The following is a 27,293-nucleotide window of genomic DNA, read 5'->3' as shown; positions in this document are numbered from 1 at the left end:
GGATGGATTTATAAAATCAAAAGAGGCTATTGTTCTTGCTCTATAACAACCTGATGAAGAACATAATAAAGTTGTAAAAAACACTATTTGAAAGTTCAATAAGTAAAAGTAGCTGCTCTCACCTTGAGCAGAACAGCAGGAGGAAGAGGGGTCCAAGATAGGTGAGGATAAGGAGAACTCAGCAACCTTTTGAAAAATTTTCAATGGCTCAATTTGAGCTGACGCGACACATTAGAATACCACCCCCACAAAAGTACAACTCTGTACCCGATTAATCAAGAGGATTAAGATTAATAATGCCAAAAGCTGTGAATAAAGAAAGAGAGCTGACAGTTGCTGAAAGAAAAAATAACCACTGAACTAAACTATCTAGTTGACATATTCCTCAAAATTATGAGCAAAATACAGATACTGTCAATCAAAAAATCCTTTAAAAAAGTAATCTTTATCAGAGAAACCAGAAATAGCCAACAGAAGTATGTTATTGAGGAAAGTACAAAAGCAATTCAATGGAGGAAGGACAGTATCTTGAAAAAATTATGAAGTAGCAAAGAATAGGGGAAAACCATGACCTAAACCTGGTTATAAACCTAAAATAACACAAAGGGGATAATAAATTTAAATATAAATACAGGGACTTCCCTGGTGGTCCAGTGGTTAAGAATCCACCTTCCAATGCAGGAGACACGGGTTCAATCCCTGGTCAGGGAACTAAGATCCCACATGCCACAAGGCAACTAAGCCCATGTGCCACAACTACTGAGCCCATGCGCCACAACTAGAGAGGCTGCATGCCCCAACTACTGAGCATGCATGCTCTGGAGCCCACACACCACAATTAGAGAGAGCCCTCACCGCAACAAAGCCCTCATCCCACATGCTGCAACAAAGATCTTGAGTGCTGCAACTAAGACCCGACACAGCCAAGTAAATAAAATTTTTAAAAAAAGTTCACAAATGTATAGCATAATCCCAAATTTATGAATTAAAAAATTATTTAAAAAATTGGGCTTCCCTGATGGTGGAATGGGTAAGAATCCGCCTGCCAATGCAAAGGACACAGGTTCAAGTCCTGGTCCAGGAAGATCCCACATGCCGCGGAGCAACTAAGCCCGTGCACCACAACTACTGAGCCTGCGCTCTCGAGCCTGCGAGACACAACTACTGAGCCCGTGTGCCACAACTACTGAAGCCCACGCACCCTAGAGCCCGTGCTCCACAACAAGAGAAGCCACCACAATGAGAGGCCCACGCACCACGATGAAGAGTAGCCCCCACTCACCACAACTAGAGAAAGCCCGCGCTCAGCAATGAAGACCCAACACAGCCATAAATAAATAAATAAATAAATAAATAAATAAATAAATAAATAGGAAAAAGTGGATTTCACAAAAAGTAAAGAATTTTGCTCTGCAAAGGACCCTATTAAAAATACAAAAGGAAAAACTTCTTACTGGGAAAAAAGATTTCCACATCACATATCTTACAGAGGACCTAGAAAATGATGAGACTACCAAATGCTAGCAAGGATACAGAGAGACCATGTCTAGAGGATTAAAGGGAAGTATGAGACTAATGTCTCACCAAGTAGGGAAAATCAATAAAGAGATAATATTATAAAAAGAAACAAATAGAAATCTGGAGTAGAAAAGTATTTACAATAACTGAAATGAATAATTCAATAGACGGGCTGGCTCGAAAGGCAGATATAAACAGCAGAAGAAATCAGTTGAGAGTATCCAGCTTGACAAAAAAAGAACGAGGAAAAATGAACAGAGCCTCTGAGATCTGTGGGATACTATCGAGGAGGTGAATCTACAGGAGTCCCAGAAGGAAAGAAGAGGGGAAAAGAGGCAGAAATAATGACTGAGAAGTCCCAAATTTCATGAAAAACATTTAGGACAGTGAAACTACTTTGTATGATACTATAATGGTGAGCACATGTTCATATTAATTTGTTAAAACCCATAGAAATTACACCACCAAGAGTGAACCCTAATGTAAACTGTGGACGTTGGATGATAATAATGTGTCAACATGCGTTCATCAACTGTAAGAAAATGATCAATGTGGTGTGGAATGCTGTTAGCGTGGGAGGTTGTTGGTTAGGCCTGAGGGGTGGGGGGGATGGGAGAAAGCTGGAATACGAGAGCTCTCTGCACTTTCCATTCACTTTTGCTGTGGACCTAAAACTGCTCTAAAAAATAGCTTATTAATTTTAAAAGAAGTTCCCTAGAAAAGGTTGAAAATACAATAGAAAATATACGCATCGTGTATCTAAATGATTGAAAGCAACAAACTTACACCACCCATATTGAATCTGCCTAGGTCTAAGCATGCCTCTCCGGTTCTTCTAACCAAATCATAAATGTTGGCATTAAAATATTTGTTTTAATTCAGCACTCAGTCACAGCTAATAAACAAGAATGGGAAGGAGAAATTGAAAAACAAACTGAATGCAGCTGCTGAACTGAAAGTTTCACAGCTCTATTTAGTGGTATCCCTTAATTTCTTTTCTGAATAGGTCCCATACAAGGCTGAACTGCATGCCACCCAGTCAAACAACCTACATTTTCTCCTTAATTCACTTTGCAGTGTTATTCCATCATGTACATTGCTTCTAAAATTTCTCAGGAGGGGGACAACATTCCTGGTTTGTTCTTGAATTTTGATATACAGGACATGGTAATAATTCTGGCAGCTAAAAATATGCCTCTCTAAGGGCTTCCCTGGTGGAGCAGTGGTTGACAGTCCACCTGCCAATTCAGGGGACACGGGTTCGTGCCCCGGTCCGGGAAGATCCCACATGCCACGGAGCGGCTGGGCCCGTGAGCCATGGCCACTGAGCCTGCTCATCCGGAGCCTGTGCTCCGCAACGGGAGAGGCCACAACAGTGAGAGGCCCGCGTACCACACACACACACACAAAAAGCCTCTCTAAATAAAAGTATAACAGTGATACATATATACAGGGAAACCAGTTAGAGAAAATCAGGTTTAAAAACAAAAAACAGGCAATCAACTTTTCTTATATGTTTTGTTTCACTTATTTTTTTAAGTGAACTTCCCTATGCCCATTAAAAGTACTTCAACAAGCACTATTGTTATTACTGGCCACATTACATACCAAATGAAAATGCCTTTAACCAAATAGAGAATTATTAGAGGGTTAGTTACAACTTGAATATAAATAAAATTTGAAATATATATTGGATACATGTAAGGAAAAATTGGGGTATTACTAGAGGATTTACAAAGTTACATTTTGAAAAGGTACTATTTAAACAACAACAAAACAAGTGTTATGGCAAGGGCCTTTTAAATTAGATGCCTTTGTACAAAATAGCAATTAATGAAAGTTCAGAAGCTAACAGAAATAACTTAGCCAGAGAACAGAAAAGTGCCTCATCTTATAAGTAAATTCATAGAGAACTTAAATTTTGATAGAAAATACATTTGATCTCCCCAAAATATTTTTAAGTATTACATAATAAGTTACAAGGAAAAAAAATAACTACTAAGGTATCCATGCATTTACCAATGGCAAAAGAGCCTCTTGCCTCAAGTATTTCATATGTCTGTGTGTATGTCTGAAGCCGAGAGTGTTAGGATAAAACAAGAAAAGTGATACAGAAACTAGACAAGCAAAATAAAATGTCACCTACTGATAGGAGCTGCATAATAATTAGCAGCCATAGCTGAGCGCAATGCCTTTCTCTAAGACGTTGTGCAGCTACTGAATAGCTAAAATAAAATCAAGGTTTTCAAATCATTGAGAATTGAATATTTTATGTACACACTTGTTCATACTCAAACAATAAAAGTCATATTCTGAATGGCAAAAATTTTTAGAGATGAACAGTAAATAACTAAGATGAATTGTAAGCAACTGCACTAAATCTGTGTCTACCAGCTTCTATAAAAGATTTTGCAAACCAATTTTGTGAGTGCTTGCTGAATTATGAACCCTCCATTTAATTCAAATTTTTACACAGATACAAAGCATTTTATAAAATTTTGCAGAAATGATGACACATTGAAAAATAAATCTGCCACATAACAAACTGATGAGTCCACTGTATAGCCTCTGCTTCAAAATCTATGTCAAATGTGCCATATTTTTTTTGCCTCATTCATTCAACTAATATTAATTTATATACTCAGGCACTGAATCATTATTTCCTAATCATCTTTTGGTTCCAATTTAGAACTGACTTCCTTTTTCAGAACTTTCTCCAAAAGCAGAAGACCAAGTTAACATTCACCTCCTAGCACTGTCCTTACTCCCCAAAGGATTTATCTTCCTTTTTTAAAAAAAGTCCCTATGCCACCAGCAGACTCCATGGGTAGGGACTGAACCAGCCACTGTGAATGAAGTCTAGCTTCCAATGTGTTTAGTTTAAATAGGTGAAATCACACCAAGCATGAATGGGCTCATAACATTTTAGTGCCATGAACCTTTTCGGCAACGTGGTGAAGCCTAGGAACCTCTTTCTCAGAATAATATTTTTTTAAAGACAAAGTAAAACACTTAGGGTTATAAAAATTGACATGTGGTAGAATATGTTTTTATTAATATATTAAAATATAGGCTCTACCATGATTTTGAACCATAAGCATTATTTAGAGAATTATATAAATAACATCAAAATGATATGAAAATATCCATTATTTCTATTACTCACAAACTCACAAGCAAGCTAGTATTTCAGTGGTTTATTGTACATATTCATAAGTGAAAGAAATTTTCATTACAGGTTAAAGAAAATAAAGATGAATTTTTTTCTTTCTAGGTTCACATACTATCTAAATATTACCCATGGACCTCTCAGACCCAGGTTAAGAAGCTCTATTTTAGATTCAAGAAGAACTGTAAGAGATCCTAAAACTCATAAAATAGTTCTCATAAAATTCTCCTCCCTCCAAGAAATTACAAGATTTGGTGTGAGACCAAATTAAGAATACAACAGTACAAGAATGTCAATTTATATGTATTGAAGTGTTACATAACACACCAAAGAAAAGATCCATCAAAGAAATAATTGATAAGTTGGATTTCATTAAAATCAAATACTTTGATTTTCAGAAACCACTTCAAGAGAATGAGAAGACAAATCACAGACTGGGAGAAAATATGTACAAAACACATATTTGATACAGGAGTGTTATCCAAAATACACAAAGAACTCTTAAAACTCAACAATCAAAAAATGAACAAACCAATTAAAAAATGGATGAAAGATATAGACAGCTCAATGAATAATATATACAGATGGTAAATAATGTATGATACATCCATACAATAGAATATTATTCAGTGCTAAAAAGAAATGAGCAATCAAGGCATGAAAAGACACAGAAGAGACTTAAATATCTGCATATTAGTAAGTGAAAGAAGCCAATCTGAAATGGCTACATACTGTAATATTCCAACAATATGACATTCTGAAACTATGAAAACTGGTACACAATGACACAATGATAGAGGTAACTACAACATTCTTTAAGTTATATAAGACGTTCTGGTAACAATGGAAATTCACAGACAGGAAAAAATACAGCTTCAGACTTCTGAAGCACCCTAACTATGGCAATATGAAATACACATTAATACAAAGGAGATCTGACATAACAGATGGACTATCAAAATGAGTCATGCTAGTTACTCCAAGTAGAGTGCCATAAGTGACATAACTTCCAGACTGTTTCTTCAAATTTAACTTAATTCTCACAACATTCAGAATATTTCAATAAATCTTTGTCTTCATTAATTAAATCAATCCTAATGATCAACAATTACTACAAAATCTTCCTCTCTATTGAAAATACCTAAGATAATCAGAGGAAAATTATTCAAAATACTTTAAATTATCCTCTTACCATCATTCTTTATCTGAAAAGATGAAAAGAAGGGGGGAAAGATGGGCCTTTCCATCAATTTTACCTAATATTCTGCAGAATAAGATAAAAATGGCAGCCTCTTCAGACCCACCAAGCAAGGAAAAGATTGCAAACTTACGTAGATTGTTTCAGCTCTGAAAACATAAGAGCAATTTTATATTTTATTCATAATCAAAGTATTTACAAAATAAGTTCACTGAAGTGGAATTCCACCACTGCACGTATTAAACCAATTCCTAACTATGAAAATTGGTAAAGAGAAAGTATTACATTTTTGCCCTGTTTTTTGCATATAGGAGAAGTATGGTTCATTTATGGTTGATGAGAGAAAAATCTTTTTTTTAATAGAATAACAGCAGTTAATCAATACAGAAAATATGATAGAATTAGAAAAACCACCATTCTATAGCCTTCAATGTAACAAAACTATTTAGTAAAAAGTTGTTTCAGAAATGAGGCCAAAATAACACTCTGCACTTGCTAATCTCCACAAGACAACCTATTTGCAAAATGTAGATGTTTGATGGGTCACTAACTTATTCTTGTGATCAAACATAGTATCATAAATTGCAAGAGAGCCTGATATAATATGTCTCCTGCTGGGATGAAATGATGTAGACAGCAATACTTAGGAAGTTTAAAAAAAAAATCTTTAGGCCTGAATGTATTTAAAAGCCTTTTAGGGAATAAGGAAAACATTATTATAATGAAAAAAATATGTGACAAATGCAGAGTTTGGATAAGATAACTGCTCTGGACACTGAAATTTAGGGGGAAAAAGGTGAAAGTAATAAATTGGATTAAAAGGAGCTAAAGAGACATAAAATGTAAGGAGTAAACTTTAATTAGACCTTGATGTGAAGCAGTTAGAGAACCCATTTTTGAGACAATTGGGAAATTTTAAATTATGACTTGGATATTAGATAATATAATGTGTGACTTTTCTGAATATAATATAATATTTGGCTATAAAGTACAAGAAGGGCCTTACTCTTAGAAAATGCATGCTTAATGCATAGTGGGTGAAATGTCATCACGTATGTAACTTACATTCAAACAGTTCAGCAAAATACAAACACACACACACACACACACACACTATATTAAAATGTGAAGACCTGTTTAATCAGGGTGACAGTACATCTGTCACTGTATTGTTAAAAAGAAACTTGAAGTTACAGAGAAAATGCCATTCACATACATATGTAGTTTCGAATATTGAAGTCCTTGCCTTACTAATAATACAGAAATTAATGCAACTCAACAGCACTGTTTATCTACTATTATTTATCTACTGCTACTACTTAATCACAACTTTGCTCAGAGTAAAACTAATCTTTAGAGGGTTTCTAAATTTTTATTATAAATCCATTCATTCAATAATCACTTACTGAAAACTATTTACTTATCTCACATACACTAACACATATATTTCATATTTTCCATTTCCAAAAACTTGGTTGGAAAACCCGTAACATAAATGGGGGCGAGGTGGGGGGAGGACATACCGCTCGTATTAAAAGCCATACAGCACACTGGTTTTTCATGAGCAGGGAAATGGGCCACGATGCCATCGCTGTCAGAATCCTCACTCACAAGCACCTTTACAAAAAGGAAGAAGGTACATGGAAGTTAACCAACTACTGAGCCTGAAGATACACACAGCTACACCACTGCATCCCTGACCAAATAACATGTTTCTGCCACACTTGAAGATTATTCTTGGCAATACAAGGTGAGAATGTCACTTCAGAAATAGGAAAAGATGTAACATGTCCCCAGCAGATCAATCATATAACCTCTAAAAACAGTTGGTTGACTTGACTGTACATGACAGAGACAATAATTTCTTGAAGCGTCGATTCAGAAAAAAACGAAAAGCATAAAATCAGCTATGCAGAGCTTCATCTAAGAACAGGAACAAGAGTTCTTATTGTGTCATGGCCTGCTGAAAAACTCTTGGCCATGACTGGAACAGAACAGTGAAAAACAACATAAGTTAAATACAAACAAACAGCCGTATATTAGAGGAATTATCGAAATATTTTTTACTTAAAGTACAAAAGTTATGGTCTTTTGTACTTTAATCTAACTCCTAGATTTTAGATGGACACATCACTTCTTTGAAAATATTACCAAGCAAAAGTATATTGGAACAGGCAGTTTTGTATCTCAAATTTATTCCCCTTCATTTTCTTACTAAGCATACTGAAATACAATTTACAGTCCATACAATTTGCCCATTGTGAGTACACTGTTCAATGATCCCTAAGGAAAAAAGTTTTAAAATAACATGTATTCGTTTTACAAAGCAAGTAATTAACTCAAGAAACAAAAAAGTTTCACATATCTAATGTTGCAAAGGAAAAACCTACTGTACCAATATTGGATCATGATCGACATAAAGAATTTAATCTGAAGTAATCCAGGAAGTAGTCCTACACTGGCAAAGTTCATTTTTCTTTTAGAGTAAAAAGCTTTACAGAGGTATAATTTACATTCCATAAAAGTCACTTATTTTATGTTTACAATTCAATGATTTTATACAGTACTACAACCATTACAACAATCCATTATATAGAAACATCTGATTTGTCACCCTTTCCTATCTTAATGCTTTAATCTTCTTGCCTTATTGTTCTGGCTAGAACCTGCAATTCAGTTAAGCTGCAGACTGATCATTTTTCTGTCTGTAGATTTTTTTCATTACCACTTAAACCATTTTTAAGTGTTCACTTCAGTTCTGTTAAGTATACTCATATTGTTATCTAACAGATTTCTAGAACTTTTTCATCGTGCAAAACTTAAATTCTATACCCACTAAACACTAATTCTTCCTCTTCTCTCCTCCCACCCTTAGTAACCACCTTTTAATTTTGTTTCCATGATTTTGACTACTTTAGATATTCAAAATAAAAGGAAGAATTTAGTATTTGTACTTTTGTGACTGGTTATTTCCCTTAGCACAATGTCCTCAAGGTTCATCCACATTGTAACATGTAAGAAGATTTCCTTCTTTCCTAAGGTTGTGTAATATTATTACATTGTATGTATATACCACACTTCTCTTTATCCATTTATCTGGCAATAGACATTTGGATTGCTTCCACCTCCCAGGTACCGTGAATAACACTGCAAAGAACAGGAGTATGTAAATATCTCTTCAAGATCCTGATTTGAATTATTCTGCATATAAATGCCGAAGTGGGATTACTGGATCACATGATAATTCTATTTTTAATTTTTGAGAAACTTTCATACTGATTTCCATAAGGGCTGCATCATTTTACATTCCCACCAAAAGTTCACAAGGGTTCCAACTTCTCCCCATCTTCTGACAACACTGTTAAATTCTGTTCTGTTGATAGTGGTCATCCTGATAGGTAGGAGGTGATATTTCACTGTGGTTTTGATTTGCTAATGATTAGTGATGTTGAGCATCTTTTCATATGCTTATTGGACATCGCTACATCTTCTTTGGAGAAATTTCTATTCAAGTCCTATGCCCATTTGTTAATCGGGTTATTTTTTATTATTATTATTGTTGAGTTGTAGAAACTCCTTATTCATACTACATATTAATTCCTTATGAGCCATATGATTTACAATGATTTTCTCCCACTCCATAGGGTGCATTTTCACTTGGTTGATTTTTTCCATTTAGACACAGAAGTTTTAAAGTTTGATGTAGCTCCATTTGTCTATTTTTTATTTTGTTACCTGTGCTTTTGGTTTAATATCTAAGAAATCATTGCCTGATCCAATGTCCTAAAGATTTTCTCCTATGTTTCCCTGTAGGAGTTTAATAGTTTCCAGTCTAATGGTTGGGTCTATAATCTATAATCATTTTTGTATATGGAATAAGGTAAGGGTCCAACTTCATTCTTTTGCATGTAGCTATCCAGTTTTCCGAACCTCATTTGTTGAAGAGACTGCCGTTTCCCCACTGTGAGCTTTTTCCAACCTTGTCAAAAATCTTTCGGATGCATATGCATGGTCTTATTTCTGCACTCCCTATTCTGTTCCATTGGTCTACATATCTATCTTTACGCCAGTATCACGTCATCTTAATTACCATTGCTTTGCAATATGATTTGAAATGAGGCAGAGTTGTGTTGTTTTTCTTTTTCCAAGATTGTTTCGGCTTTTCAGGGTCCCTTCAGATACCATAAGAATATTACGATGGTTTTTTTCTATTACTGCCACAAAGTGTCATAGAGATTTTCATAGGTATTGCATTTAATATCACATTAGGTGCTATGGATATAACAATATTGTCTTCAAATCCACAAGCACGAGATGTTTTTCCCACTTTTCGTATCTTCTTTCACTTCTTTTAACAATGTATTATAGTTTTCAGCGTACAAGTCTTTCACCTCCTTGTTTTCATTTATCCCTAAGAGTTTGTTTTCTTTAAAAAAAAATCAACAAAATTGACAGCCCTTAATTAGACTAACAAAAAAAGAGAGAAAATTCAAATAGCTAAAATTAGAAATGATTATTTAGTAACGTATTGTTTAGCTTCCATGTGTTTGTGTTTTTTACATTTTTTTCCCTGTAATTGATTTCTAATCTCATAGCGCTGTGGTCAGAAAAGATGCTTGATATGATTTCAATTTTCTTAAATTTACTGAGGCTTGATTTGTGACCCAAGAAGTGATCTATCCTGGAGAATGTTCCATGCGCACTTGAGAAGAAAGTGTAATCTGCTGTTTTTTAGATTGAATGTCCTATAAATATGAATTAAATCTATCTGGTCTATTGTGTCATTTAAAGCTTGTGTATCCTTATTAATTTTCTGTTTGGATGATCTGTCCATTGGTGTAAGTGAGGTTTTAAAGTCCCCCACTATTATTGTGTTACTGTAGATTTCCTCTTTTAGAGCTGTTAGCAGTTGCCTTATGTACTGAGGCGCTCCTATGTTGGGTGCATATATATTTATAATTGTTATATCTTCTTCTTGGATTGATCCCTTGATCATTATGTAGTGTCCTTCCTTGTCTCTTGTAACATTCTTTATTTTAAAGTCTATTTTACCTGATATGAGTATTGATACTCCAGCTTTCTTTTGATTTCCATTTGCATGGAATACCTTTTTCCATCCCCTCCCTTTTAGAATGGCCATGATCAAAAAATCTACAAGCAATAAATGCCGGAGAGGGTGTGGAGAAAAGGGAACTCTCTTACACTGTTGGTGGGAATGTAAATTGATACAGCTATGGAGAACAGTATGGAGGTTCCTTAAAAAACTAAAAATTACCATATGACCCAGCAATCCCACTACTGGGCACATACCCAGAGAAAACCATAATTCAAAAAGACACATGCGAGGGCTTCCCTGGTGGCGCAGTGGTTGAGAGTCCTCCTGCCGATGCAGGGGACACGGGTTCGTGCCCCGGTCCAGGAAGATCCCACATGCCGCGGAGTGGCTAGGCCCGTGGGCCATGCCCACTGAGCCTGTGTGTCCAGAGCCTGTGCTCCACAACAGGAGAGGCCACAACAGTGAGAGGCCTGCATACTGCAAAAAAAAGAGACACATTCACCCTAATGTTCACTGCAGCATTATTTACAATAGCCAGGTCATGGAAGCAACCTAAATGCCCATCAACAGACAAATGGATAAAGAAGATGTGGTACATAGATACAATGGAATATTACTCAGCCATAAAAAGAAACAAAATTGGGTCATTTGTAGAGATGTGGATGGATCTAGAGACTGTCATACAGAGTGAAGTAAGTCAGAAAGAGAAAAACAAATATCATATATTAATGCATATATGTGGAACCTAGAAAAATGGTACAGATGAACTGGTTTGCAGGGCAGAAATACAGACACAGATGTAGAGAACGTATGGACACTAATGGGGGAAAGTGGCGGGGGTGTGTGTGATGAATTGGGCGATTGGGATTGACATATATACACTAATATATATAAAATGGATAACTAATAAGAACCTGCTGTATAAAAAAAAATAAAATTCAAAAAAAATAAAAATAAAATTAGAAATGAAACAAGAGCCATTAAAACTGATGTCACAGAAATAAAAAGGATTATAAGATATGTCTATGAGGCCCTCACTGTCCTGAGACCAAAACAAGAGAAAGACAAAAAGAAAACTACAAATCAATATCCCTGATGAATAATGATGCAAAAATTTAAAAGAAAACAGGATCAAACCAAATTCAACACATTAAAAGGATTATACACCAAGAAAAGTGAGACTTATACTTGGAACATAAGGATGGTTCAACATACAAAAATCAATTAATATAATACACCACATTAACAAACTGAAGAACAAAAGATGATTGATTGATCTCAATCAATGCAGAAAAAGAATTTGACAAAATTCAACCACTTTCATGATAAAAACACTCAACAAACTAGGAATACATGGAAACTACCTCAATACAATAAAAGTTACATATGCAGAGTCCAAAGCTAATATTACACACAATGGGCAAGACTGAAAACTTTTCCTCTAAGATCAGTAAAAAGGCAAGGATGCCAACTCTCAGTACTACTATTCAACATAGTACTATAAGGTCTAGCCATAGCAACCAGACCAAAAGTGGGGGGGGGAAAGAAAAAGAAAATAAATACAAGGCATACAAATTGTAAAAGAAAGAAAATTACCTCTGTAATAGATTTTACAGATTACACACACACACACACACACAATTCAACAGTTGCAAGATATAAAATTAACACTCACAATCAGTTTCGTTTCTATACACTAACAAAGACCAAATTAAAAAGTAAATTAAGAAAACAATCCCATTTGCTGTATCATCAGATTTATCAACTTTATTAATCTTTTCAAAGAACCAGTTTTGGATTTTCCCCATCATTTCACTGTTTTGTTATTTTGTTGACTCCTGGTCATATTTCTATTATTTACTTCATTTGTCTTGCTTTGGTTATAATTTGCTGTTTTTGAAATCTCTTAATGGAGAGCTAAGATTGTTAATTTAGGACCACTTTTCTTTTCTACTATAACCATTTAAAGCTGTAATTTTCCCATTATTCAATAATATAGCTGCAATTATAATTTCTGATATGTTCTATTTCTATGTTCATTGCATTCAAAATATTTTCTAATTTCCTGGAGACTCCTTCATTTCATAATTGCATTCTATTATTGATTTCCATTCTTTAGATTTGTTTTATGGCCAATCATATGATCTATCTTGGAAAATGTTCCAGATGTTCTTGAAAACAATCTTACTTTTGTAGGTTTTGGGGGAAGATTTAGGTCATGTTGGTTGACAGTCTTAATCAAGTCTTCTAAATCTTTAAAATTTTTCTGTATAGTTTTTCCATCAATTATTGAAAGCACAGTATTTAAATCTCAAACTGTAAATGTTAGCTAGAATTTCTTCTTTCAATCTGTCCGATTCTGTTTAATGCTTGCTGCACTATTTTGTTAGGTGTTTACACATTATTAATTGTCTTATCTACCTATTACATTGACCCTCTTATCATTATGAAACGTCCCTCTTTTCCTCTGGCAATATTTCTTGACTTAAAGTCTTTTATCGGATATTAATATAGCCATTCCAATTCTATTATGGTTATTGTTTGCATGGTACATTTCTTCCATCCTTTTACTTGAAACAATTATGTCTTTGAATCTAAAGTGATTCTGGTCTGACAATCACTGTCTTTTAACTTGAGTCCATTTATAGTTAATATAATTACACACATAATTGGATTTAGGTCTGCCATTTTCCATTTATTTTTATGTCTCAGGTGTTTGTTGTTGCTCTGATCCTCTTCCTTTGTGTTAAACAATTATTTTTAATGTTTACTATTTTTATCTTCTTGAATTAATATCAAGATATTATCTTGAATTAATTTCTTAAGTGGTTACTGTACAGGCTATAAGGTGCTGTATAGACAAGATTACATGTTAATTCCACACTTAATTGCAATAAATTATAGCTCCTTGCTCCAATATAGCTCCATTTCCTCCCCATTCCTTTGTGCTATTATTATCATGGGAATTATCAACTGAGAAACATCATTATTCCCTAAAACAATCTTCCAATTACATACATGTTGATATGTTTAATGTTGCCCCAAAGGTCTCTGAGACTCTTTTGGGTTTTTTTTACTTTTTATTTTCTATTGGATATAGCAGATTAACAATGTTGTATTAGTTTCAGGTGTACAGCAAAGTGGTTCAGTTATACATATACATGTATCTATTATTTTTCAAATTCTTCTCCCATTTAGGTTGTTACATAATATTAAACAGAGCTTCCTGTGCTATACAGTAGGTCCTTGTTGGTTATCCATATTAAATATAGCAGTGTGTACAGGTCAATCCCAAACTCCCTAACTATCCCTCCCCCCAACACTTCCCCCGTGGTAACCATAAGGTCACCATAAGTTCATTCTCTAAGTCTGCAAGTCTGTGTCTGTTTTGTAAATAAGTTCATCTGTATCATTTTTTTAGCTTCCACATATAAGCTATATAATACGATGTTTCTCCTTCTCTGACTTACTTCACTCAGTATGACAATTCTGTCCAGTAATGTACTTATTTTCTGGGGAAAAGATTTGCTTATCTCTTCAATTCATCATAGCTGGGAGTCATTCCCCAATTACCACAAAATTCATACATACAAATCACCCCATATAAGTGGATAATGCTTAGTAAATTTATACAGTTGTATAACCATTACCACATTCTAGATTTAGAATACTTCCAACACCCCCAAAATTTCTTCATGATGACTTTAGAACACCAACCACAAGTCCCAGACAATCCCTAGTGTATATTTCATCTCATTTGCCTTTTCTAAAATTTTTCAAAATATTTCAAATAGAATCAAGCAATTTATCTTCCATTTCTTTCTAAATATATAATTTTTTTGTTCAACCATATTGTTTCAGGTATCATTCATTTCTTTGTATTGCTTACGTGTATTCCACTGTATGGAGGGACCACAACATGTGGGTTCACCAAACAATTCTTGGTAATTTGGATTATTTCCAATTGATTGCTATTATGCATAACGCTGTTATGAATATCTGCACACACATCTTTTTTGTGAAACATGTTTTTATTTCTCTTGGGGAGATACCTAGAAGTGGATTTGCTTAGTCATATGGTAAATATATACTGAACTTTTTAAGAAATAGGAAAAACTGTTTTCCAAAGTATAGATACTTTCATATGTCCACCAGTAGAGTATAAGGTTTCACCTCTCCACATCCTTTTCAACAGTTTGTATTGTATGTCTTTTTAATGAAGGGCAATCTATTGGAGACAGAAATTAGAATGGTGGTCAACAGGGAGTGTGAGAACAGGGGGATGGGGAGTTACTGTTTAATGGGTACAGATGATGAAAAGTTCTGGACATGGATAATGGCAATGGTTGTACAACATTGTGAATGTACTTAATATCACTGAATTGTAAACTTAAAAATGGCTGAATGGCAAATTTTATGTTATATATATTTTACCACAAGTGGGGGGAAACATGGGTTATAAATTATTTCTCTCATCTCTCTTTTCCATTCTTCCATTTGACTTTCAAAAATGTTAGGTAAGGAAAACAAGAAAAAGACAAGAAGCTTATAGGAGCAGTCTCCAGGAAAGTGTGTTAAACCAAGTCTGCTAAATAACTGATAGATTGCTTTAGGAAATATGGTATATACACAGAGTTGTGCAACCATTATGACAATCAAATTTAGAACACTTTCATCACCCAAAAGAAACTTCATAACCATTAACAGTCACTCCCCACCTGATTCCCTCCAAACTCCAAGCCCTAGGCAACCAATCTATTTCCTCTCTATGTAGATTTCCCTATTCTGGACATTTCATATATATAGATTCATACAATATGTGTTCTTTTGCGACTGGCTTCTTGCCCTAAGCATAAGATTTTCAAGGTTCATTCATTTTGTAGCATGAATCACTACTTCACTTCTTCTTATTGCTAAATAATATTACACTGTATGTATATACCACATTTTATTTAACCATCCATCAGTCAGTTGATGTACATTTGGGCTCCTCCTATTTTTTGGCTATTACAAATAATGCTGCTACGAACATTCATGTACAAGTTTTTACATGAAAATATATTTTCATTTCTTTTGGTTATATATCTCCTAAGAGCAAATCTCTTCAGAGACAAATTGCTGAGTCAAATGGTAACTCTTTTCCAAAGTAGCTGTACAATTTTACGTTCCCACCAGCAGTGTACCAGAGCTCTCATTTCTGCTTACTGGCCGCTGGCATATCATATTTGGAAAGATGGCTATTCAAATCCTTTGTTCATTTTAAAATAAGGCTATTTATCTTTTTATTATCCAGTTATAGGAGTTCTTTCAATATTCTGGATACGCACACAAATGAATGCAAATAAAACAAATGGTGAGAGCTGAATATGGTCTGTAGCCTAGTTAACAGTAAAGCGCCATTGTCAATATCCTGGTTTTGATATTTCACGACAGTTATATAAGATGTCACAGTTTGGGGGAACTATCTGCAACTTACTGTGAGTCTACAATTATTTCAAAATTAAAAGTTAAAAATGTAGAGCAGGGACTTCCCCGGGGGTCCAGTGGCTAAGACTCCATGCTCCCAATGCAGGGGGCCTGAGTTTGATCCCTGGTCAGGGAACTAGATCCCACATGCCGCAACTGAAGATCCCGTGTGCCACAACTAAAACAAGATCCCGCATACCGCAACTAATAAAAGATCTCACATGCCACAATTAAAAAGATCCTGCAATGCCACAACTAAAAAGATCCCGCATGCCAGGCAAGCCAAGTAAATAATAAATAAATATATTCTTTTAAAAGAGTATTAAAAAAATGTAGCGTATACTGCAAGCTTTTTGATTTCTTTCATGCTGATAGGTGACAAGTGGTATCTTACGGTAGTTTTGTCTTTCTCTTATAACAAGTCAAGTCTAAAGATTTTACACCATTTGTAAGTATTTTATTTTTTCACTGAAATATTTTGTCCTTTGCCCACTTTTCTATTTTAACTCAATCTTATGATTCCCTTTCCTTTCATATATTATAACCCTATACCTCTCTTTCCAATACAATTAGCATTGAGTACTCTACTTGATGGTACTAATACAGAAGCCATCCAGCAAAAAGGCTCATTAATCTTGGTGAATACCAAAACCTCATGCCACTATATAGGATTCTTTGAATCTTCCCTTTATGAAGTTCAGAAATATAACAACCAGATACTTTTGTACAGATTCTCTCCACTGCATCATCATCTTGCCTAAAATATCAATATCAAATCAATAACAGCGATATCCCAATACAGTTGTCCTGAGACATTTAATTTTTACTCACTACTTAACTAAACAGGCTAAACCCCCAAGTATATGTATCAACAACTTGAGTTTATTAAAACAAAGCAAAGCAAGGTGGATACAAGGTGGATAAGGCTTTATCATATGAACAAAAAGATAGACAAACACCACAGGAACCATCAAATTACTATGAATAACACCTGTATTTGCACTCAGGGCAAGAAATAGCTCTAGTTTATGTTATCATTCTGGAGCGTTTTTCTTTGATTAGAGACTTTGCCACCTTGTTAACTGAAATTATATAAATTTATAAAGGCAAATTATACCGCTTAACTTATCCTAGCCATGAAATGCTTTTAAATAAAACATGAAAGTAACACAGACAAAAATGGACAAAGTCAAGCAAATACATTCCCCTTTAATGCAGGTACCATACGGTGATCCTGTCACCATCAAATCAAACTAATCAATTCAGCATCAGAAAGATGGTGAATCAAATTTTATACACTATCCCTGTAAACATGAAAATATCTTTATTAAAGGTTCAATGGCTTTAAACAGCAAAAGTGCACATAATGTCAGCTTTAGTTCCTGATATGTATAGGGACAAGAAGAAACACTACAGCTAAGGTCAAACATCAGTGGGAAAGGGCTAAAAGTGATAAATCCGTGACATTAACCACTGCAGTCTTTCTAATACAATCCAGCATAACCTAAAAACAGCTTTGTACTTCAACTGAACTATTTATCAGAGACAAAAATGTCTTCCTGACAAAAAACAGATTCACATTAATAAAAGAAAAGAAGACAGTATTATATTGAGGAAATCTTATTGCTTAAAAAAAAATTATAATTCCTTAAAAATGCACATAGTAACTTATTATTTATTTCCTGTCTTTTAATAGAATTTTTAAATCAATCAAAATTGCAGAATATGTTATAAGTAGGAATGAAAAGAGATTATGCTCCCAACAAATAATAGAAAAGATAAAACTTTTCAGGTTGAGCAACACTTTCACTTTTTTAACTTTTAAAAGTTAACATTTCTATGATTCTTATTTCCTAATGAACAACTTTACTTGTTTCCAGGGTTAACAATGCACTTATCACAGAAAAATGAACTTTTGTACAATCTACTGTTCATTTCCATATTCCAAATGTGAGAATTCCAATTTAAAGTTATAAAAAGTTAACAAAGAACTAGGGGAAAAAAATCCCCAAAGAAACCACATGTGAAAACACAAGACCTAATGCTATGCTTTTCGTATAAATTAAATTTTTCTTTTTACTCATTACATAAATTAATGAGTTATAGCTCTATTTCATCAAAAATAATAAGAGATAACATTTTCAACTTTTAAATTACCACAAATCAGTCTGTCAACAAATGCTAGATGCTTAACAGATTTAAATCCACTCACCAAACTAGACAGTGTTGAGGAGGGTTGTTACTACTTAGTAAATGTGGGTGGCCTTGGAGGTGAATTAATTAAGAATCGAAGGACAAAAGAAAATATTTTTTACTTTAACACTCATAAAACACTAAGGATTTATATATTTAATTCCAATTTAAAAAGAGAACATCTGTATGTGTCTATCAACTTGAGCTAATTAACACAACTTTAAAAAAAAAGTCATTACAGTCAACTGAAAAGTTTGCTAGCACTTCATTAAAACGAGTTTTAAACAGGAATACAAGTCTGTAACATATCTGATTAACCACAAAGTTAAGATGGGAAAGGCAGAGAATTATATTATTCAGATTTTAAATAAAGTATAATAGCCAGATTCAATAACCCAGAAATTCAAATATTTTTTGGGTGTTTTAATTGCAGCACAGTCCATAGTTTTTTGAAATGCCACTTGATCTTACTATAGGAATTAGTATATGAGTACCAGCCAAATGTAATCTGTCATCAAGATGTAGAGCCACATATACTGGAAGCAGATTTTCTCAAAAGAACATGCAATATTTAGGGTTACTATTTTAATGGCTCACATAATCATGTTCTGAAAATGGAATTAAATATAAATTCTATATAAAATTAAAATAATTTCCATTTCCAAATCTTGCTCTCCTCCTATCTCATTCTAGTAATCAGGTTTACATTGTGTATGTACAGCAAGGATCACAAACCATGAAAATTACCTTCCTTTCAGAAATGTATTTTAAAATTCATGACTATGATTTAAAAGAAAATACTGCCTATGAATGTATGAGGGAGAAAAACAAAACCCAACTGGTTTCTCTCTAGCAAGACTTACATAAGCATAACATATTTCTCCATGTTTATAATTACTCCTAAATGTTTCTGAACATAGGCTGTAAAAATCTGTTTTATGTGAAGATATAAGATCTTATAATAAGTTATTACCATTTATATATTCTAATATATTCTTTGAGATTTTTTGTATTTTTTCATATTTATAAGGAAGTATCTGTAATAAAATTTGTAATAAAATTTATTAATATTGTCATTTATTACCATCATAATTAGTCATAATTAGTCTAAGTTATAACAAGTGTCATTTAAAAAAAGAAACAGTACTAAACAGTATAAAAGAGATACATAATTATTTATTTATGGAACAAATGTCCTGATGAGAGATAGCAAGAGAATTCTATAGAACCTCAATTTTACCTTCAGGTTTGATATATTAACAATGTCTGAAATAATAGGTTTTAACATGTTACTCATCATTTTTTAAAAGGGTCTACACCATTTATAGTTTTCATAAAATACTGGCTATATTCCCCGTGTTGTACAATAATTACTCATCATTTTTTGAAAAAAACAAAATTCTAACCTGAGATAACCTTAATTTTCTACAATTCCAAATTAACACATCTCCAAATACATTTTGTATGATCTTGATCCCAAATGATATTGTCAGTCACTCCATCCTCTGCACAAAATGAACATCACATGCATCACATGTTCTTACCTGGCCCTCTCCAACTGTCTCAGTGTCGATTACTGTGATGATGCCTGGGACCAGAGGACTCCGCCTTGAATTACTATGGATGGCAACATCATCTTCTGTCACACCTGAAGGCAGCGTGCCTGTCAGCTGAGTCACCACCTTCCCAACCATTGTCAGGCCAGTTTTCAATGTCTATACAATGAAAGGTAAAATGTATGACATCACATCAGTATTTGGATTCTAAGTAGTAATACATGTTTTGTTAATTCACATTAAATTCTTTATTCTCTAACAAGCTTATATGTAGCAGTGCACTGTCACAAAAATTCAGTCTGATTTTTATACGATCTTAGATTTTAGTTAGAAAATTGTTATTAGATTGAGTGAATGTTATCAGTAGATTCCCCAAAGCCAGCATGGTGAGAATAAAGCTATAGGTAAATAATTAAAGAGTTTGTTTCACATGAGGATACAATTATACATTTATTAACAATATTTATTTTCCCCTCTCTTCAATGCACATAACTTAAAATATGTGAAATATTAAGAAGTAGCAACTATGTGATGTTCTATTTTTTAAACAATATAAATCTAATATTGAGTCAACTTTTTAGCAGGAAAAAGACTGAGATACTGGTAGAATTCATATGTGAAAACAACTTTGATTCCAAATTAAATCTATAATATGATGTTATATAATATTGTACATCAAGATTTGGCATGTAGAAAATACAGTCTCCATCTAAGATACTTTTACTAGATGAATGAAACATCATATAAAATTAACCAAGAAGGTTCTTTTCTCTCTGCTAACAGAAAACAATTAAATGTAATGCTCCTAATATATTATTTCAGTTAAAGACAACTTAAGACATTTCAGAATTACATTTTAGTTCCATTTCATTGAAAACAAAGAGATGAAACTAACTCATATGCATGTTTTCTTTTATGTGAATCTCATCTGATTATTCTCATAACCATTAACAAACAATCACGTTAAGTAACGGGGTTTTTTCTTTTTGTCTGAAAGGGAAGAAAGTGAAAACAAAGAGAAAATTATGTGATTCATAAACACATTAACATATCTAATCATTAGAGCCAAAATAAGTTGTCTAGATTACATGGACATATCAGAAATTATGTATGATACAATAGACACATATCCTCATACTGTGAGGAAAAGTTTTTACTAAAATACTTCAAATTAATCTTCAATACCGTGACTTGCTCTTTTTAAAATAATTATGGACCTATATTCTGGCATATGCTATAGTTAAATTTTAAAATGTATATTATATATACAGCATTTCAAATATTAATTTATAAATGCTAGGCAAAAAAGGTTGTTTATAAAGGCGTAAATGTAATTTAAACAACAGCCAGATGGAACTAAAAAAAAGGAAACATACATAATATATGTATTATTTTACTGTAGCTATGTTCCATGGAAACTTGATTATGAACTCAGAAATGGTTAAGGTTCTTTAACAAAAATGATCTGGATAGATCTCCTCAGACACCTCTACTCTTTTTTTTTTTTTCTTTTTTTTTGCGGTACATGGGCCTCTCACTGTCGTGGCCTCTCCCGTTGCGGAGCACAGGCTCCGGACGTGCAGACTCTGCGGCCATGGCTCACGGGCCCAGCCGCTCTGCAGCATGTGGGATCTTCCCGGACCGGGGCATGAACCCATGTCCCCTATATCGGCAGGCGGACTCTCAACCACTGCGCCACCAGGGAAGCCCACCTCTACTCTTTAAAGAAGAGAAAACTGAGGCTACAGAAGTTAAAGAAAATGGCAGCTCAAACAGCCAGCCAACGACAAAGCCAGAACTCAAAACTAGGACTATCTCCAAACCACTATCCAGTATTGCCTTGTAATCTATTCCTGTTACTACCTGTGATCTCACACACTTCATGAATTCAGAACACAAATGCATACTGGGAAGGAGAAATGAAAACCGTAATAGTGTATCCTAATAAATACTTAAATAAAATAACCAGCAAAGCCATTTGCTGAATTCAAGCAAAATGATATAACTTACAGCTGACTGAAACCAAGAAAAAGCCACAAATCAATTGTAACTGTTTTGTTTAGTGCTAAAAACTCAAACTGCAGTGATTATAAAACACATTAGTGCTCCTCAATTAGCAGCCAAACATTTGTTTCAATAATTCACAAGAAATGACTTACACAAAGTCTGTTAGAGTGTTGTCAAGAAAGCCTCTGAAGGACCAACAAAACCAGGCGCCACAGTATATTGATGTCAAAAGCGGGCCAGGAAGCCTGATTAACCTCTGAGATGCTTCAGCTGATGTACTTACTCCATTAATGCTAATGGAGATGCTCCCACTTAAACGGAGCTATCCCTTTATCAAAGGAATGCCTTTCAGGTTTAAAGTCTTTAATTGTTTATTCTCCCCATTTGCCCTTGAGCTTATTATTTCATGCTCTTATACCAATGAAAAGGAATAAAACTAAAATAACTGGAGCACACAGAAAGTGGAAGTAATGTACCATAGCAAACCCAAGATAAAGGGAAAAGTTAATAGAAGAGAACTAGGAAAAAAACTCCAGAAAGAGGGGAAAAAGAGTAGTATATTTCAGAGTTAAAGGCTAATATTACAGAAAGAGTTAATGATGCTTCTCACCAAAAACAAAACAAAACAAAAAAAACTTAGGACTATTGGTTGGGTCTTCTTATCAGTGGACAAAAAATTAAACCCAAAATTTAACAGTCATGCAATCTTTACTTTGTATAGTAAGTAACATGACAGTACTATCTATCATAGCTCATTAACTTTCAAAATAAGGTCTAATGCAGGGTGTGAGAGAGGGGTGCTGGAAGCTTTCTACATTAGTAAAGACCTTTGCCTCTAGGAGAAATTTGTTTCCATGTTAGTCATATCAGCGAGCGCTAGTGTCCTCACAATCTCAAGAATATGACAAGAATATTCACATAACTAATCTGTACTGTAAAGTGCTGAACATAAGACTATAACGAATGTGTCAGATAATCTACTGTGACCAAAAATTCAAATGAGCATGGTTCTTATTCTGTTCTGTTGCAGACAGATTTGCCAAAGGGTCACTAGTCATCTTTAACCTTTCTCAGGCCATATCAGTTGCCCTCCCTATCCATTAGGACTAATGGTGCTGCTTTCACAAAAGCTGTTAGTTGTCATTAAGAAGTTATCAGATAACAGGAGAAAACAGAGGCATTTTTATTAAATCAATTTACAACGCTGGGGTTAAAACACATTAAAAGGAAAAATCAAATAGAACTGTTATAAGGTAACTAGAATATATGGACCAAGATTTAATAAATATTTCAAAATAATCCAATTTGAAAATTTTCAATATTAAACTTCTTCCTTCAACATGACCTCAGAGAATTTTTCACTGTTATATTCTTTATAAGGAAAGCCAAATTATTTGGAAAGATGAATTTTAAGTGCTATTTGAAAATCCAGGAAAAAAAAAGGTTATTTCCTCTAAGGAGATCCAAACACATATACAATTAATATAATTTATACTTACAATTGTAATGTAAGACATAAAAGAGAATTAAAATTTTAATAATTAATCCTTCTATATAACAAAGTGGTTAACCAATAAGAAGCCACATGAGAAGCTGTCATCAGAGAGAGAGCAATATTAATGATTACTCTGTCAAAGGAAGTGTAGCATTCTTTTTTCTTCCAAATTCATTATTTCATTTATTCCATTATTGAATTCATTTACTGACTGTTACATATTGGGTTTACAGAAATGAACAAAATATAGTCCCTCATCTCAAGGAATTCACCATCTAGTGGGAGAGACTAATAAACTGACAATCATAAACAATTATACACACACACATATGTTACCAAACCAGGTTCATCTTGCCCAACACACAGCAAGCCAAAAAGCTGAGACATCGAGGTTTGTAGCAAAGAGAAGTTTTCTTCACAATATAGCCAAGCAAGAAGACAGGAGAACAAATCTCAAATGCACCTCCCTGAAGGCAAGGGGCTCAGGGTATTTATGTGATATAGAATAAAGAAGCAGGGCGGTCTGAGGTGTGGGGAGTGTGGGAAGCGTGGGGAAAAATGATTGGGAAAAAATGTACAGGCATAACGAAGCTACAGGTCTCTGCACGTTCAAAAGGTCATGGAGCAGACCCATGCACAGGCCCAGGTGAAGGGTAGGTGGCCCCATCCAGTCTTTTTTTCTGTTTCAATAAAAGTGTTTCTTTCATTATTTTTTAACTTTATTTTTTTATACAGCTGGTTCTTATTAGTTATCTATTTTATACATATTAGTGTATACATGTCAATCCCAATCTCCCAATGCACACCACCACCTCCCCACCCCAGTATCCCCGCTTGGTGTCCATCCGTTTTTTCTCTACATCTGTGTCTCTATTTCTGCCTTGCAAACCAGTTCATCTGTACCATTTTTCTAGATTCCACATATATGCATTAATATATGATATTTGTTTTTCTCTTTCTGACTTACTTCACTCTGTATGACAGTCTCTAGATCCATCCACGTCTCTACAAATGACCCAATTTTGTTTCTTTTTATGGCTGAGTAATATTCCATTGTATCTATGTACCACATCTTCTTTATCTATTCATCTGTCGATGGACACTTAGGTTGCTTCCATGACCTGGCTATTGTAAATAGTGCTGCAATGTACATTGGGTGCATGTGTCTTTTTGAATTATGGTTTTCTCTGGGTATATGCCCAGTAGTGGGATTTGCTGGGTCATATGGTAATTCTATTTTTAGTTTTTTAAGGAACCTCCATACTGTTCTCCATAGTGGCTGTACCAATTTACATTCCCACCAACAGTGCAAGAGGGTTCCCTCTTCTCCACACCCTCTCCAGCATTTGCTGTTTGTAGATTTTCTGATGATGCCCATTCTAACGGGTGTGAGGTGATACCTCATTGTAGTTTTGATTTGCATTTCTCTAATAATTAGTGATGTTGAGCAGCTTTTCATGTGCTTCTTGGCCATCTGTATGTCTTCTTTGGAGAAATGTCTATTTAAGTCTTCTGCCCATTTTTGGTTTGGGTTGTTTGTTTTTTTAATATTGAGCTGCATGAGCTGTTTACATATTTTAGAGATTAATCCTTTGTCCACTGATTCATTTGCAAATATTTTCTCACATTCTGAGGGTTGTTTTTTCATATTGTTTATAGTTTCCTTTGCTGTGCAAAAACTTTTAAGTTTCATCAGGTCCGTTTGTCCATTTCCATTGTTTATTTTTGTTTTTATTTCCATTACTCTAGGAGGTGGGTCAAAAAGGATCTTGATGTGATTTATGTCAAAGAGTGTTCTTCCTATGTTTTCCTCTAAGAGTTTTACAGTGTCCGGTCTTACATTTAGGTCTTTAATCCATTTGGAGTTTATTTTTGTGTATGGTGTTAGGAAGTGTTCTAATTTCATTCTTTTACATGTAGCTGTCCAGATTTCCCAGCACCACTTATTGAAGAGGCTGTCTTTTCTCTATTGTATATCCTTGCCTCCTTTACTGAAGATAAGGTGACCATACGTGCGTGGGTTTATCTCTGGGCTTTCTATCCTATTCCATCGATCTGTATTTATGTTTTTATGCCAGTACCATACTGTCTTGCTTACTGTGGCTTTGTAGTATAGTCTGAAGTCAGGGAGTCTGATTCCTCCAGCTCCATTTTTTCCCCTCAAAATTGCTTTGGCTATTCGGGGTCTTTTGTGTCTCCATACAAATTTTTAAGATTTTTTGTTCTAGTTCTGCAAAAAATGCTATTGGTAATTTGAGAGGGATTGCACTGACTCCGTAGATTGCTTGGGGTAGAACAGTCATTTTCACAATATTGATTCTTCCAATCCAAGAACATGGTATATCTCTCCATCTGTTTGTATCATCTTTGATTTCTTTCACCAGTGTCTTATAGTTTTCTGAGTACAGGTCTTTTACCTCCTTAGGTAGGTTTATTCCTAGGTATTTTATTCTTTTTGTTGCAATGGTGAATGGGATTGTCTCCTTAATTTCTCTTTCTGATCTTTCGTTGTCAGTGTATAGGAATGCAAGAGATCTCTGTGCATTAATTCTGTATCCTGCAACTTTACCAAATTCATTGATTAGCTCTAGCAGTTTTCTGGTGGCATCTTTAGGATTCTCTATGTATAGTATCATGTCATCTGCAAACAGTGACAGTTTTACTTCTTCTTTTCCAATTTGTAGTCCTTTTATTTCTTTTTCTTCTCTAATTGCCATGGCTAGGACTTCCAAAACTATGTTGAATAACAGTGGCAAGAGTGGACATCTTTGTCTTGTTCCTGATCTTAGAGGAAATGCTTTCAGTTTTTCACCATTGAGAATGATGTTTGCTGTGGGTTTGTCATATATGGCCTTTATTATGTTGAGGTAGGTTCCCTCTGTGCCCACTTTCTGGAGAGTTTTTATCATAAATAGGTGTTGAACTTTGTCAAAAGCTTTTTCTGCATCTATTGAGATGATCATATGGTTCTTATTCTTCAATTTGTTAATATGGTGCATCACACTGATTGATTTGCATATATTGAAGAATCCTTGCATCCCTGGGATAAATCCCACTTGACCATGGTGTATGATCCTTTTAATGTATTGTTGGATTCTGTTTGCTAGTATTTTGTTGAGGATTTTTGCATCTATATTCATCAGTGATATTGGTCTGTAATTTTTTTTGTAGTATCTTTTTCTGGTTTTGGTATCAGGGTGATGGTGGCTTAGTAGAATGAGTTTGGGAGTGTTTTAATAAATGTTTCAAAATAATCCAATTTGAACAATTTCAATATTAAACTTCTTCCTTCAACATGACCTCAGAGAATTTTTCATTATTATATTCTTTATAAGGAAAGCCAAATTATTTGGAAAGATGAATTTTAAGTGCTATTTGAAAATCTGGGGTGGGCAAAAAAGATTATTTCCTTGAAGGAGATCCAAGCACATATACAATTAATATAATTTATACTTATAACTGTAATGTGAGACATAAAAAAGAATTAAAAATTTAATAATTAATCCTTCTATATAACAAAGTGGTTTACCTATATGAAGCCACATGAGAAGCAGTCATCAGAGAGAGAAAAATATTAATGATTACTCATCAAAGAAAGTGTAGTATTCTCTTAAGAAGCACATACTACATGGTTT

General features: G+C 34.1%; 1 protein-coding gene across 8 annotated transcripts in view; it reads right to left on the bottom strand.

The window, feature by feature from the left end:
* The window catches only part of BCAS3 (BCAS3 microtubule associated cell migration factor), a 581,795-nt gene that overhangs the window by 395,042 nt on the left and 159,460 nt on the right, over nt 1-27,293 (bottom strand). For all 8 annotated transcript variants that reach the window (XM_060081385.1, XM_060081386.1, XM_060081388.1 and 5 more), the window contains exons 12-13: nt 20,145-20,315; nt 7,409-7,502 (exon numbers count right to left, since the gene is read on the bottom strand). In XM_060081385.1, coding sequence (XP_059937368.1) covers nt 7,409-7,502; nt 20,145-20,315 — 265 coding nt within the window. The remainder of the gene's footprint in view (nt 1-7,408; nt 7,503-20,144; nt 20,316-27,293) is intronic.

The sequence above is a fragment of the Mesoplodon densirostris genome, chromosome 18 (genome assembly GCF_025265405.1).
Source record: "Mesoplodon densirostris isolate mMesDen1 chromosome 18, mMesDen1 primary haplotype, whole genome shotgun sequence".
In the NCBI taxonomy this organism is placed as follows: domain Eukaryota; kingdom Metazoa; phylum Chordata; class Mammalia; order Artiodactyla; family Ziphiidae; genus Mesoplodon; species Mesoplodon densirostris.
This window is presented reverse-complemented; position numbering and strand designations above follow the sequence as displayed.